The 15,628-nt window shown below is 41.8% G+C and overlaps 1 protein-coding gene across 3 annotated transcripts in view; it reads left to right on the top strand.

Annotated features, from left to right (window-relative positions):
- Positions 1–15,628, top strand: part of slc9a7 (solute carrier family 9 member 7) — a 197,409-nt gene that overhangs the window by 25,009 nt on the left and 156,772 nt on the right. For all 3 annotated transcript variants that reach the window (XM_069891930.1, XM_069891929.1, XM_069891931.1), the window contains exon 2: positions 11,641–11,971. In XM_069891930.1, the coding sequence (XP_069748031.1) occupies positions 11,734–11,971 (238 nt within the window). In that variant the 5' untranslated portion in view covers positions 11,641–11,733. The remainder of the gene's footprint in view (positions 1–11,640; positions 11,972–15,628) is intronic.

Raw genomic sequence — 15,628 nt, 5'->3', positions numbered from 1 at the left:
CCGCTACATCACCTTCTTAGAACAGCAAACAGCGAACTGCGGCATGAAATCCAATCATCTGAGTTCTGTTCATCTTTTCATCCATCACTCCATAGCATGTTCAATTAACACCTACTTGTGAAGTCCTTACAGGCCTTCTTCAAACTTTTTTTCAAAGGCACCTGGAGCCGGGACTGTCTGGCTTGAACAGAGCTCTGGTATTTTAAATAAGATCTGTTTTGAAGTGTTTGTTTGTGACCAACACTAAAAAAAATCTGCCACAATTTATCTTCTTTAAAACATATACAAATATAAAACACAACATAATCTGTCACAGTTACTTCAGAGAACATTTACTTTTACAATTTTAAACCGTATTTTTTACCTATTATTTTATTCTTGTTTATTTTTATTTTAAAAATTTATATTCCTCATTCTTAAGATGGTTGCTTGAGGCTATCAGCTGCTTGAATCCCAGATACCAGGGATTTTACTGTACACAAAATTGTGGGTTTTTTTCTGGACCTGAGGATTACATTTTTACAATCAGCCAATGGAAAAATAGGAAACTGTAGAAGATGTGAATCATGAAAGTGTAGTGACTGCTACGCAGAATGAAACACAACACTAACATGATGTGGGTTTCAAACGAACTGTTTATTCAAACTTTGTGCTTGCCCTTTAAGGGCAGTGTGAGCTCTGCCCCCGCATTAGCGGTGATGTCACCACACTCGCCCGAGGTTGGCCTGAGCCACGAAGCACAGAGGTCCCCCGACGGCGCCATCTTCTCGTGGCTGCCCTGCTGGTGCAGTGATACAAGTGGGGCAGGTTCGCCATGAGTGATGTGCACCACCACAAAGGTTTTATTTAAAAAAAGCTAAATTTGATGCTGTTGTGGCTCAAAGTAGACATGACCATGAAGAGTAGGGATATTTGGGAAGTTCATCTGGATGATTCATATACAAGGCCTCAGACTGCAGTTTCCAAGAGGAACTAATGCCTATCAACTGTTATTCAGATGATGCAGAAATTTCAAATTAAGTTATTCCTTCATCTGTGAGTTTAATAACTTGTTTATTGAAAAACAGCAGCACTTTTTAAATTTTAAATTTAGACATATAGCACAGTAACAGGTCCTAATCCCGGTTTAGTAAATTAGACTAGTATTAATTAGATGATATTAAGATACATGGACCTGTAGACAGTGAGAAGGGTTTCAAAGCTTGCAGAGGGATTAAAGCCAGTTAGAAGTGTGGGGTGAAAGATAGCAGATAGAGTTTAATGCAGTTAAGTGTGAGGTGCTACATTTTGGAAGGGCTAATCAAAATAGGACATAAATGGTGAAAGGTAGGGCATTGAAGAGTGGAATAATGGTACATAGTTCCCTGAGGGTGTAGTCTTATGTTGATAGGGTAGTGAAGAAAGCTTATGGTCTGTTGGTCTTTATAAATCAGAGTATTGAGTACAGGATCTGGGATGTTATGTTAAAATTGTACAAGGCATTGCTGAGGCCAAATTTGGAGTATTGAGTATAATTTTGGTCACCAAAGCATTGGAAAGATATCAACAAATTGGAGAGAGTGCAGAGAAGATTTACTTGAATGTTGCTGAGGTTACAGGGTCTAAGTTATTGGGAAAGGTTAAATAAGTTAAGTCTTTACTCTTTGGAACATAGAAGGTTGAGAGGTGATTTGATTGAGGTATTTAAAATTATTAGGGGTGTAGATAGAGTTGATGTGGAGAGGATTTTTCTTTTAAGAAGGGGGAGATGAGTTAGGGGGCAAAAATTTAGAGGAAACACGAGGGTGGATTTCTTTACTCAGAGGGAGTGGTAGGTGTGTGGAACAAGCTTCCAGAAATGGCAGAGGCAGGCTCGATATTAGCATTTAAGGTGAGGTTGGACATGTATATGGATGGGAAAGGAATGGAGGGTTATGGGTTCAGAGTAGGTCAGTGGAGTTAGGTTGGAACAAAGTGTTCGGCATAGACTAGAAGGGTAAGTTGCCCTGCTTCTATGCTGTAATTGTTATATAGGTATGCCTCCCAAATACACCAATTAACTTACAACATATAAGGCAATCGAACAACTGAAAAGTGGCAAAGCAGCAGGTATGGATGGAATCCCCCCAGAGGTCTGGAAGGCTGGCGGCAAAACTCTGCATGCCAAACTGCATGAGTTTTTCAAGCTTTGTTGGGACCAAGGAAAACTGCCTCAGGATCTTCGTGATGCCACCATCATCACCCTGTACAAAAACAAAGGCGAGAAATCAGACTGCTCAAACTACAGGGGAATCACGTTGCTCTCCATTGCAGGCAAAATCTTCGCTAGGATTCTACTAAATAGAATAATACCTAGTGTCGCCGAGAATATTCTCCCAGAATCACAGTGCGGCTTTCGCGCAAACAGAGGAACTACTGACATGGTCTTTGCCCTCAGACAGCTCCAAGAAAGTGCAGAGAACAAAACAAAGGACTCTACATCACCTTTGTTGACCTCACCAAAGCCTTCGACACCGTGAGCAGGAAAGGGCTTTGGCAAATACTAGAGCGCATCGGATGTCCCCCAAAGTTCCTCAACATGATTATCCAACTGCACGAAAACCAACAAGGTCGGGTCAGATACAGCAATGAGCTCTCTGAACCCTTCTCCATTAACAATGGCGTGAAGCAAGGCTGTGTTCTCGCACCAACCCTCTTTTCAATCTTCTTCAGCATGATGCTGAACCAAGCCATGAAAGACCCCAACAATGAAGACGCTGTTTACATCCGGTACCGCACGGATGGCAGTCTCTTCAATCTGAGGCGCCTGCAAGCTCACACCAAGACACAAGAGAAACTTGTCCGTGAAGTACTCTTTACAGACGATGCCGCTTTAGTTGCCCATTCAGAGCCAGCTCTTCAGCGCTTGACGTCCTGCTTTGCGGAAACTGCCAAAATGTTTGGCCTGGAAGTCAGCCTGAAGAAAACTGAGGTCCTCCATCAGCCAGCTCCCCACCATGACTACCAGCCCCCCCACATCTCCATCGGGCACACAAAACTCAAAACGGTCAACCAGTTTACCTATCTCGGCTGCACCATTTAATCAGATGCAAGGATCGACAATGAGATAGACAACAGACTCGCCAAGGCAAATAGCGCCTTTGGAAGACTACACAAAAGAGTCTGGAAAAACAACCAACTGAAAAACCTCACAAAGATAAGCGTATACAGAGCCGTTGTCATACCCACACTCCTGTTCGGCTCTGAATCATGGGTCCTCTTCCGGCATCACCTACGGCTCCTAGAACGCTTCCACCAGCATTGTCTCCGCTCCATCCTCAACATCCATTGGAGCGCTTTCATCCCTAACGTCGAAGTACTCGAGATGGCAGAGGTCGACAGCATCGAGTCCACGCTGCTGAAGATCCTGCTGCGCTGGGTGGGTTACGTCTCCAGAATGGAGGACCATCGCCTTCCCAAGATCATGTTATATGGCGAGCTCTCCACTGGCCACCGTGACAGAGGTGCACCAAAGAAGAGGTACAAGGACTGCCTAAAGAAATCTCTTGGTGCCTGCCACATTGACCACCGCCAGTGGGCTGATATCGCCTCAAACCGTGCATCTTGGCGCCTCACAGTTTGGCGGGCAGCAACCTCCTTTGAAGAAGACCGCAGAGCCCACCTCACTGACAAAAGGCAAAGGAGGAAAAACCCAACACCCAACCCCAACCAACCAATTTTCCCCTGCAGCCGCTGCAACCGTGTCTGCCTGTCCCGCATCGGACTTGTCAGCCACAAACGAGCCTGCAGCTGACGTGGACTTTTACCCCCTCCATAAATCTTCGTCCGCGAAGCCAAGCCAAAGATGCCTCCCAAATACAGCAATTAACTTAAAACATCCATACATTTTTGAAGGACGGGAGAAAACCTGGAGCACCTGGAGGAAATCTACACAGCACGTGTAAAACACAACAAACTCCTTGCGCCACTGGGTTTGAACCCAGGTCACTGGCGCTGTAATGGCATTGCACGAACTGCTATGTAAACCCCACTGCCCGAATTTTCCTTTAAAGGCAGTTTTACCTTAAGATCAACATATCAATTGTACCTTTGGTGGGATATTTACTGATATGTAGCAATTTCTTTCAGAGCACATACAATAGAATAAATAAATGCATCTTTCAGTAAGACAACAAAAATTATATTGTCTCCTGCATTCTGCACCTCAAGAGACCAAAGAGCTTCCAGCCATTTTTCCCATTCCTACTTGCCTCTTGCTTTAAAAAATGAGCCGAGTTCCCTGCTCCTATTTTTGTCCCCATATTCTTCCCGAGTTGAGATTTAATTTGCTTTAAATCAGTTTTAAATAATCAACTTAGAATTACAGAGCATGACTTGCCTTTATCACACATTGGTGTTAGGAAGTAGATCCTCCGAGGCAAATAAATTAAGTAAAGATACATTCTGGTAACTGGATGCAGAGAAAAATAATTAATTAATATGGATTAATTTCACATCAGAAAACCTCCTTATGTACCCCAGGGGGTTTACAGATGTTGATAACTGACTGTGATATGTTGACAATTGTTCAGTCATTGTTCCAATAAATACATCCAACCCTTCCAATTCTGTTAATTAAGGAAACTATAAATTTCAGTCAACTATAATAAATAATTGTGCTGTAGACATGAATAAAATTAATCTGGAGCCTCCTCAATTTACCTAGAACACTGGTTCTCAACCTTTTTCTTTCCATTCACTTTAAGTAATCCCAATGCCATCGGCACTCTGTGATTAGTAAGGGATTGCTTAAGGTGGGATGTGAGTGGGGAGGGAAGGTTGAGAATCACTGCTCTGGACCCAATTGTTACTGAAATATTTTGCTTGATTAAAAACGGTCATTGGCCCATTTCCTTTGGAGTTATGAACATAACAAGTCAATTAGGCACAATTAAAACCCACATACCACCTTAAGCAATCCCTTACTAGTCATAGAGCACCTATGACATAGGGAATAGTGGTATGTGATTGGAAAGAAAAAGGTTGAGAACCACTCAGCTAGAATCTTTTTTTTTGGCGTGTTTTGGACTGTGAACTGTCACTTTAAGGGATGGATTTTAATTGTTTTTATTGAGATCTATGTAATTCAGTGCTGGTTTGCCAAGGTCAGGCTGGACAGATAAGAAGGTGTGTGTGTGTGTGTGTGTGTGTGTGTGTGTGTGTGTGTGTGTGTGTGTGTGTGTGTGTGTGTGTGTGTGTGTGTTGATTCTGACAGGCTGAAGAAAAAATAGAAAGTTTGATGGAGAAGCTAGAAGGATAGACAGAGATCCCACTCTGTGGTGAGAACAGTTTTGGCTGACTGAATTTGAGTGTGAAAAAAAGTCACTTTGAGTCTGCTGTTTAAGAAGCAAATTGTGAAGAAGCTGTGTTAAAGGCACAGTCTTCATAAGTGAGGTGGTTAAAACCAACCAACCTTGGAAAAACCAAGAAAAGTCCATGGTGAAGAAATCTCCAAAGGATTCGTAAGTTTACTGGCAAGCAACATCAGTCATCTCTCTCTCCAAAGTTCAATCAGAGTTCAGTTGAAGAAATGAATTTGGATGGTGATCTGTGAGAGTGAATTCTGTGGACTGAGTTTTTGGACCATGGACTGAGCTTTTGGACTGTGAACTGTCCTTTTAAAGGATGGATTTCTACTGAGAACTGTGTAACTCAGTGCTGCTCTGGGACTTCTCTGTTTCTATGTAGAATTTTCCTCCCAATGTCCTCCTTTTTCATTTGTGGTTCTACTGAAGCAATTGCTAACTTGTTAGCAATAGTCACCAACTCTTTACCTCTTTAGTCTTTTTCAAATTCTCAAGAGAGGATTATGCCAAAAATCCCTCTATACACACACACACACACACACACACACACACACACACACACACACACACACATACATGCACACCCACACGCACACACCCACCCACACACACACCCACACACACACTCACAGGCACACACACACACCCACAGGCACACACACACACTCACTCACACGCACACACACACACATACATGCACACCCACATGCACACACCCACCCACACACACACACACAAACCCGCACACACACACACACACACACACACACACTTGCTTCGTTATTCTTTTTCCAAAGGGATTTCCAAGACCAGATTGGAATTCTACCAATCACAAACTCCAGCTTAATTCAGACTCAGATGATTGATGACTAATCAATCGACCTCTAAGCTCAGAAATTTGTTTGGATCCCTGGATGAGCTCACACTTTGTTAGGTCTCAATCTGTGGATCCCGGTCGAGTCCCCCACTTTGTTACGCCCTAAACCAGCAACATTAGAAGACACCATGCAAAAGGGTTAAATTTTAACTCTATATTTATTAATAATTATTAACAATATGATGTCTTACCCAAATTTACCCCACTATATGCCTCTAATAGTAAATATATAGAGATTGTTTATAAAAAGTGCGTATGTGGGGGAAAAAACCTCAGACAATTATAGTTTGTGCCCATTATTCAAAAGGAAAAAAATCCCTAAAACCCCAGGTCAGTCCAGGAAAGTAAGTCACTCCAAAAACACAGTCCATAGAATTCATTTTCAACATTCAATGTCCAAATTCAATTCTTCAACAGATAACAAAAGGACTCTGAACGAACATTGGAGAGAGAAAGATGACTGATGTTGCTTGGCAGTAAAGTTATGAATCCTTTGCAGGTTTCTTCATCATGAACTTTCTATGGTTCTTCAATGGTTGGTTTGTTTTAACCACCTCACTTATGAAGCCTGTGACTTTAACACAGCTTCTTCACAATTTCCTTCTTAAGCAGCAGACTCAAAATGACCTTTTTGTTGCACTTGAATTCAGTCAGCCAGAACTGTTCTCAACACAGAGTGGGATCTCTGCCTATCCTTCTGGCTTCTCCACCAAGCTCTCTATTTCTGCTTCAGCCAGCTAGAATCTCACCCTCTCTCTCTTTCTCTCTCTCACTGCTTCCTATCTGCCCAGCCTGACCTTGGCAAACCAGCACTGAGTTACATAGTTCTCAGTGGAAATCCATTCTTTAACATGACAGTTCACAGTCCAAAAGGTTAGTCCTTGGACTATAACATGCGAGTTTCAAACTATGCAGTCTTATTTTGGTATTTTAGGAAATACCCATCCCTCCAAATACAACTATGATTAGTTCCAACGTAATCTTTGTCAAAATTAATTACGTGGTGAATACTGATATGTTGAGGAACAATGCAGGCTGACAAATTTGGATAATGTTGAATGGACCCTGAGAATGTTTTTATGGAGCCTTTCCTCAAGATATCAGACTCTTGTATCCTTTGCATGTCTTGAACTTCAATTTTGGGCTTCATGTGAAATCTCAATGGGTTTTGTGTTTTTTTTATATATGTTCTTTCTCCCATGAATTAACATTATTTTTATATGAATTACAATGTTGAAATATGGCAATTATCAACACAAGCAGTATTCCAGATCTCATGTCTCCCTGAACATAATATGCCCATCCTGTTCCCATGATTCCCTTTTCCTTTGTAAGCTATGAATGTTAGTAATGATGTATTATTCAATCATTCATTTTTGCAGGGCATTCACTAACTTTGCAGTTTTGTCCATTTCTTTGTTTAAAAACGTGGATCTCTCCTTCAGTTTATCAAAATCTTTTGTACATCAGCCATGACTCAATTATATTCCCTCACTTTGAACCCATTAATTACTCACCACAGAATAAACAGTCTGGAAGTTTGTTACCCATTGTGGAAACTTGAGCACAACTCTCTCATGTGGCACTCAGTTGGTGCAGAACCAATGAGAGCTGCACCGTCAGATATGTTGTCCTTTGGGTGAGATGTTAAGTGAAGTTCTTTTCTGCTTTCTCAGGTTAATGTAAAATATTTCTTGATACTTTCTTAATGAAGGCCAAATCTTTACCAGAATTTCGCCCTCAATCAACATCTCAAAACACCTTAGATTATCTAGTCATTTCACATCACTGTTTGAGCTTACTATGTCCTGTTTTTTTTAGTTATATTGTCCACATAAATAGCAATTTTTTTTCTCTCTATTGTGTTTTCTATTTTTTCTATTTACATTGCTTATTTTAAGCCAATCAGTATCCACTCCACACCCCCCCCCCATTCTTTTGTTCGGATGCCTGTCAACATTTTTCCATACCTTTATGAAGGGCTCAAGCCCGAAACGTCGATTATGTATTTTAACTTTTCTACATAAAGGACGCTGCTTGACCTGCTGAGTTTCTCCAGCTTTGTTTTTACAGTAGCCACAAGTTTGTTTCTCCAAACTCTATCCTCAATCAACATTGCAAATGAACTCTGACCCACTGTGAAAGGTCTTTTTTAAAGGTTATATTGGAATTGTAATCCCATTATCTGTCTTTTGTCTCATGAGCTTTAATAGAATGTGAAGTCCAAAATATATTGAGTACTTGCACTGGAATTTGACCAAGGTTACATTTTTAACCTGTTCCCAGACACCCAGAATTCCAGTAATATTAATATCATAGCCATTAGGTGTAATTTTGTTGTCTTGTCAATTGGAACCACATGGTCTTAACAGCAGTAGTGGAGTGGTTAAGTTACTGGACTAGTAGCCAGCGATGTAGTTCATAGATCCAGAGGAACAAGTATGAATCTCACCATGGCAAATGGTGACAATTTAAATTGAAGAAGTTAAATAATTCTGAACTTAAAGACAATTTCATTAACAGTGGCTATGAAACTGCCAGATTGTTGTATCTCGGCCAAGTGAAGAAAAGGCCACACTTAACTGATCTGGCCTATATAGAATTCCACACTCACCAATGCAGTAGACTTACAATTTTCTCCACCGGTCAAGGGCAATAAAGATTGAAAATAAATGTTTGCCTAGGAGAAATGTGCGCATCTCATGAATAAATGTTTTATTTTTAAATCTATCTCCTTCATGTCACCCAGTTCTCCTCATTTTATAATATATCCACCATTTACTATTATCAAGATGTTACATTAATTGATCTTCTTGTTGCCTGTCCCACTAGTATCCTTTTTCTTTTGGTCAATTATCAGTATGGCATGTGGCACAACTAGCATAACACTGTCACAGTGCCAGCAACCTGGGGTTGAATCCAGCACTGTCTGTAAGGAGTGTGTACATTCTCCCTTGGGTTTCCTCCAGGTTCTCCAGTTTCCTCCCGCCCTTCAAAATGTACAGGGGTTATAGGTTAATATGTTTTAATAAGGTGGCATAGGTTAATATGTTTTAATAATGTGGCCAGTTACTGTGCTGTATGTCTAAATTTTAATTTAAATACTGTTACAAGTTCAGAGGACCCTAAAACCCAGCAGCAATAGAAATTCACCAAGAGAAATGGTTACTGAAACAAAAGTTGCTTTTATTTTCTTTAAACATAGAAACAGGATTGAACTTTATCTTATTACTATTAACTTAACCTCCCCCCTTCTAATTCTAAGCTCACATGTATGTAATGTGTATATGTTCAGGTAATTGCCTTAGTAGTCCAGTCATTCACTTCTCCCCATGTCTTCTATGTCAGGCAATTCTTATACTGTACACAGAATTTAACATCAGGCTCTGGTGCTTAAAGGTAAATGGTTGCCACTCAGTAAGGTTCCTGTTGGTTTCAGAGAGAGATTTGTTGCTCGTTGGACACAAACAAACTGATTCCCTCTGAACAGTCACCTCCCCTATCATGGGTTTTCCAAATGATAACCTTTTCTTCCAGGTCACCACAGAGTTCCTCTTGTTTCCCTTATTTCAGGCGAAACACTCTAGCCAGGCATTTCCTCTTGTAAGAACTGCAAGGATTTTGAACAGGATGAACTCAGAACTCACAACCTGTCTTAAAAATAGGGTTTTCAACAAGCCTTCCACCTTGCAATGTTGCAGTCTCCAAAAGCCATTATAGAACTCAGTTCTCTCTCGCTCTCTCTCACTCTATGAGAAATCCTGTTTATTCATTCCTCTCTCTCTGCTTGTAAAAAGCAGAATTTCTTGCTGGACTAACCCAATCCTTGAAAGATCTTTATCAGCACTTGAGTGGCTTCTATTTGCACCTGCTTTTGAAATTCCTTCCAAACCAGTTCCTTGTCTTTTGAAAAGCCACCGGTACCTGCATGACTGGCTCTTTTATTTTAAATGAGATGTGAAGTGTAAGTATCTGTTTGTGAAGTGACGTACACTAAACCCCACAAACTCTCTCTTTTAAAGACATATTAATATATAATATAACCCGTAACAATGCAGTTTGAGAATTAGGATAGCACTCACCCGAGAAGTATCAACAATTCTGTTTGCAATAAATGACTGATTAACAACATGCTCCCTGATTTGAAAATGCCTTGGGACAGAGTATGAAAGATTAATACAAGGCAATTTTTTTTCTCTTTTAGAGCCATTGCAAGTTATGAAACAGAAATTATACCAGTTACAATTACATTTTTTGGCATCCCAATGTTAAAAACATTTTACATTTGGAATTGTGGCTCTCACTTCTCAAAAATCTATAGATTATCGTTATGGTTGACTCCTATTTTGAGTTTATTATTGCTTATCACTTCAACTTTCGACCCAATTCCAACACTAAATCTTTCTTGTCTTTGGTTCCTACATTGTCAAAATTAAGCTCAACACAAGCCTCTCATCTTCTGATGACACATCACAGTCTTCAAGACTCAACATTGAATTTCACGGTTTCAGAATTTCAGCCATTCCTATCTTTTTTTTGATACATTTCAAACCGACACTGAGATACGGGCTAAGGGTGAAAGGGGAAACATTAGTGGCATGGAAGGAGTTGGCAGTTGAAGTGGTGAATGCGGGCTCAATTTTAACATTTAAGAAAAATTGGGACCACAAAGCGTTGGCGGCTTGTGCTGCACCTCGCGAGCCCCGTTGTTTCCCCAAGCAAGTCACTCTGATTCAGACACTGTCAAAACTGACACTGGAAAAACAGGGATAGGAGGGATATGAACCGCATGCAGGTGAGTAGAACCAGGCGGAATAATGGTTTGGCACATATTAGAAGGGCCTGTTTCTGTGGTGCAATTTTCTAGGGTTCTACAACGCCCTCCCCCATTCTGTTGTTTTAATTGATTCCATATTTCCGTGGCCTTTTAACCCACAAACCTTCAACAAGAGTTACTATACAAGTCAAAGTTCCTGCCTAAAATCCCCTAAATAAAGTCATTCCTTGTATTTTGTTTAACACGAGTTTCAAATTTTGATCCATAATGAAAGGATTAAAAATAAGCAGAAAATGGGTAAAGATTCAGAAGGTTGGGCAGCATCTGTGGAGAAATAGGAAAAGTTACAAAACAAACTCGTTTTAAGTTGCAGAAAAAGGCTTTTAAAAAAAACCAAAGGGCACCTGAACTATTGGTGGGATAATAGGTAGGGATTTGTCCTCCAAACATTTAAAGATTCCATCAGTGAGAAACCATGACCATTTGGGTTCTTTAAAGTGCGCGGTGGCGTTAAAAGGTTGGTTGCAGAAAGCGTATTGATGAAGTTGGGTTAATAAATAGAAATCAGGGCAAGCATTTCCTTTTTAAGTGCGAGGCGGGGTTTCTGCTAAATGGTTTCTTCTGCTTGCTTTCCCCGCCCCCTTTTCTCTGATCCTACGCAGTTTTGACAGTGTCTGAATCAGAGCGACCTGCTTGGGGAAACAACGGGGCTCGCAAGGTGCAGCACAAGCCGCCAACGCTTTGTGGTCCACGGCATGGTGAAGCCGCTCCTCGCCGTCCTCGGGTTGACGGGCGCTTTGACCGGGCGATGCGAGGCAGACAGCGCCATGGAGGAGATCACCACGGAGAAAGAGGCGGAAGAAAGCCATCGGCAAGACAGCGCGAACCTGCTGCTCTTCATCCTGCTGCTCACACTCACCATCCTCACCATATGGCTGTTTAAGCACCGCCGCTTTCGTTTCCTCCATGAGACGGGCTTGGCCATGATCTACGGTAAGGGCTTCATTGTAACAGCCATTAATATTGGTTACATGGCCTCATTTATGGTTGTATCAATGTTGTAGCGACATGGTTACAAATTGCGTGTTGAATTTCAAATGTATCTCTTTTATTTCAGCGTGTTACTATTTTAATTGTCTTTGCTCGCGTGCGTCTGAATTAGACTGAAATTGACACAAGGCTGAGGTTTTGCATGCCTGGCCGCGATTGGTTGATTGGGTCTGGGCTGCCGCTCTGATTCGCCAGCCTGCGAACGTCAATCATTTGCGCGTGGCTCGCCGGTTCCGTGCCGCGAGTTGGGCTTGCTCGACTGCTGCATCATAGTTGTCCAGAGCTCATGGAAATGTAGCCCTGCCTCTTTGTTTATTAATAAGACGTTTTCTGGGAAATACATTGTTAATATGTGGGATACTTTGCTAGCCCTGTTTGTGTTTTAAAAAGTAAAATACCAGAACTTTGGGGAATTCTTGCAAATTTTTTAAATTTTCTGGTGAAATACAGCTACTTCTGTGGAAGCAAAATGATACATGATGGGATCTGAAGAGCAACGCAGAAAAATTCTGGAAAGAACCCGTGGCTCAACAGCTGAAATTTTCACTATTTTTTTGTCTTGTCGACAATTTGCATGGGCAAAAATACCATTCTGCCTGAAAGAGGAAAGTGTTTTATGACTGATGCTACTGAGTTCAGTGAAACATTTCTCCTCTTGCAGGAGAAACATTCCTCTTGCAGGAGAAACATTTCTCCTCTTGCAGCATCTTGGAATAAATAGAGGAGAGTGGGACTAGTTCCTTCCCCCCCCATTGTTGATTTAATACATGAAACGGAGAAGTAACCGCTGAATTGCACCACTGAAGTGGAATGGATGGATACGCGTTTCATCCAGAAATCCTTAAAAGTGGATTCCTTGGTGATATTCTTGGGCTTCAGTGAATTATGGGATGGGAATCCACAGCTTGATCTTAGCGGTTTATTGTCTGAGGTTTTTTTTAAAGGTGATGGGTGAGGCTGCAGAAAGATTTAATTGCAGTTCGCAATGGAAAATAAAAGCAGCTTTAGGGAATGATCCCATGTTTCTTGGTCAAAGTGTTGCCTTGTTCTGTACTACTAACAAAACAGGTGGACAGGTTACTTCGTTGTACTGAAGCAAAGTCGCTGCAATGCTTTCTCACCTCATGATTTCCAATTTTTGGAATTATACACGAAAGTCTGCAGGTGTTTTCGTGCAGCGCAAACAAAAAGTTGGAAGGCTTGTTCATGTGCAAAATGTTTCAAGAAGTTTAAATGCAATGTGGCCCTCTGTAACTATGAATATTTTATTTGTAGTGTGATTAGATTTCTGATGAGCTCCCTGTGCCCCCATTGCCATTTCTTGGATTGTGGCAGCATCCTGCCGATAGACTCCTGAACAACAAAATAAAAACTCAATTAGGGGCTTATTTTAGAACCCTTACTTTTTTGCATTTTCCCCCGCCACCCCTTTTCTATTTCACAGTCAGCTTGTTTACATTTCTTTATTTGTTTGGGTGCAATTTTTTATTGCACGACCAAAAAGTGGTCATTCTACTTAGTCCACAGAAAAAAAGAATCTCGGGGTTGCATGTGATGTCCTGCGTGAGCTGACAATAAATCTGAAATCTGACAGGATTGATTAGCAAAATATTTTTCTTGGTTGCCTATATGAAGCGAATTCTCAGGAGATCATGGGGTAACAGTAGACATGGATAAATAACAGTAGATGATCTTTTTTTTTAGATTGCGGTGATTTAGAGTAAAAAGGATAATTATTTGAGAATGTGAGTTAAACTAAGATAGGATTGAATTAAAATAAGCCACTTTGATCAAAACAGGTTGACTCGTGTGGCAGATCTAGATTGGGATTGCGCTTCCAGATGGCCAGCAAGTGATGAGTTCATTGTACTTTTTCTGCACCCAAAAGTGGCATGGTTCCATTCTTTATTCTGACGATGATATTTTTAGAAATGGATACTCAACGTTGAGTGTGATTTATTTGCACAGAACAAGTCATCTTTTTGGGTTGGGATCCATGGCAAAAATTGGGTCACAGGCCCCCTTAGCATTTCTGTTTCTCTAGAAGTTGTACGGTCTAATCCCCGAGGATGTACTGCTCCAGTGTACGACTGCATAACAGGTGCATGTGATGTACCTCTGCAGCAAACAGACAGAACAATGACTTATCTGAGCATTGTTCAGCTGGAAGTAATATATTGTCATTTATACTGGAAATTCTAGTGAAATTAAAGGCATTTCTTTTGCCCTTAATTTTCGACTCATCTTTCCCAGGAATACACCTTTTTATTGTTTCATCTTTACAATTATTTGTATTTCAAGAATGGGAGTAGATGGATTGCCATGTCTCTTCATTGGTTCATGATGATTGAAGGGCTCCTCATTCAACGCTGCACAATTGAGATGCCTGTGAAATAATGCATTACCAAGGTAACTAAAGTTAGCTGAATGTACATTTTTTATACAAAAATAGAGCTGCACTTACTTCCATGGTGTTGCTCACATTGAGTTGGATGCAGTTGCAAGTCCATTTTTAAAAAAATCGAAATGAGTAATGAGAGGAATCAGTTTGGAGGCTGTGGAGGGAAGATCTGATGTGATGGGATCTGTGATAATCTTCACCAGTTGAGGGGGGGGGGGGGGGGTGGTTCCGACCTGAAATGTTGACAATTTTTGCTCCTCTCCAATTATTTTATTTTTGTTCAAAATTAGTTTTTAATAACCATTTTCAAGAGATGTAACCTTCTGTGGTGGTACACCACTGGCTTACTGCAGGAGGCAACCTCTGTACCTGCAGAACAACATGGGGACAAGACAACACCTGGCTGGCTATCAATCAGCTGACCTGAATGGACCAAGCCCCACTGGTCGGGTGTCAATCACCCTCCGGAATATAAGCCTGCGCCGGCCCTTTGAGGTCACACTCTTAGAGCTCACAGCAAACAGCAGTACATCTCACAGCTGGCTCTGTGGAGTTTTATATCGAATAAAGTCTGTTGTACAGTCTTTTGGTTTTGTGTGTTTGCTTCTGACCGACAGTGCACCACATTTATTCAACATAAAATTTTTTACAAGCTGCTATGGAAAAGCTCCTGAGCGCCGGTAGCCTCAAGATCGACCCATGCCACCCGGAAGCACAGCCCACATGCGATTGGTGGGCGGCTCCAATGCATCCGCAGCTACTTCCAGCTTCCCCAGCCCCGAGGACCCAACTTCCTGCCTCGCCGGCAACGATTGCCACGTGCACGCCATGTGCCCGGCCCAGCCCTCGCCAGCACCGCCCACCGAAGACTACAACAGTGCCACTTCCAGTCTCGGAGTGATGTCACTCTCCCCAATGGCCATCAGAGTGATGACACTTCCCCCGACGCACCAAGCGATGCCAAAAAAAGAAGGCTGGCCATGCCTCAACCTCCCGCGTGGCACCGCCATCCTGGACAGACCGACGTGGATGCTGCCATCACAGAGGCCCCCCCAGGCTTCCAGCGATGATGACATGGGCGCTGACCAAGCCGCCCTTCCGATGCATTCCATGCATCTGGACACCGCCAACAGCCGCACACCACACCCCACGACTAAGGAGAGCACCACCGGTCGATACTCACCTCTCACGACGTCTGC

The sequence above is a fragment of the Narcine bancroftii genome, chromosome 7, assembly GCF_036971445.1.
Source record: "Narcine bancroftii isolate sNarBan1 chromosome 7, sNarBan1.hap1, whole genome shotgun sequence".
Classification (NCBI taxonomy): domain Eukaryota; kingdom Metazoa; phylum Chordata; class Chondrichthyes; order Torpediniformes; family Narcinidae; genus Narcine; species Narcine bancroftii.
The sequence above is the reverse complement of the archived record's forward strand: the minus strand, read 5'-3'. Positions and strand labels throughout refer to the sequence as shown.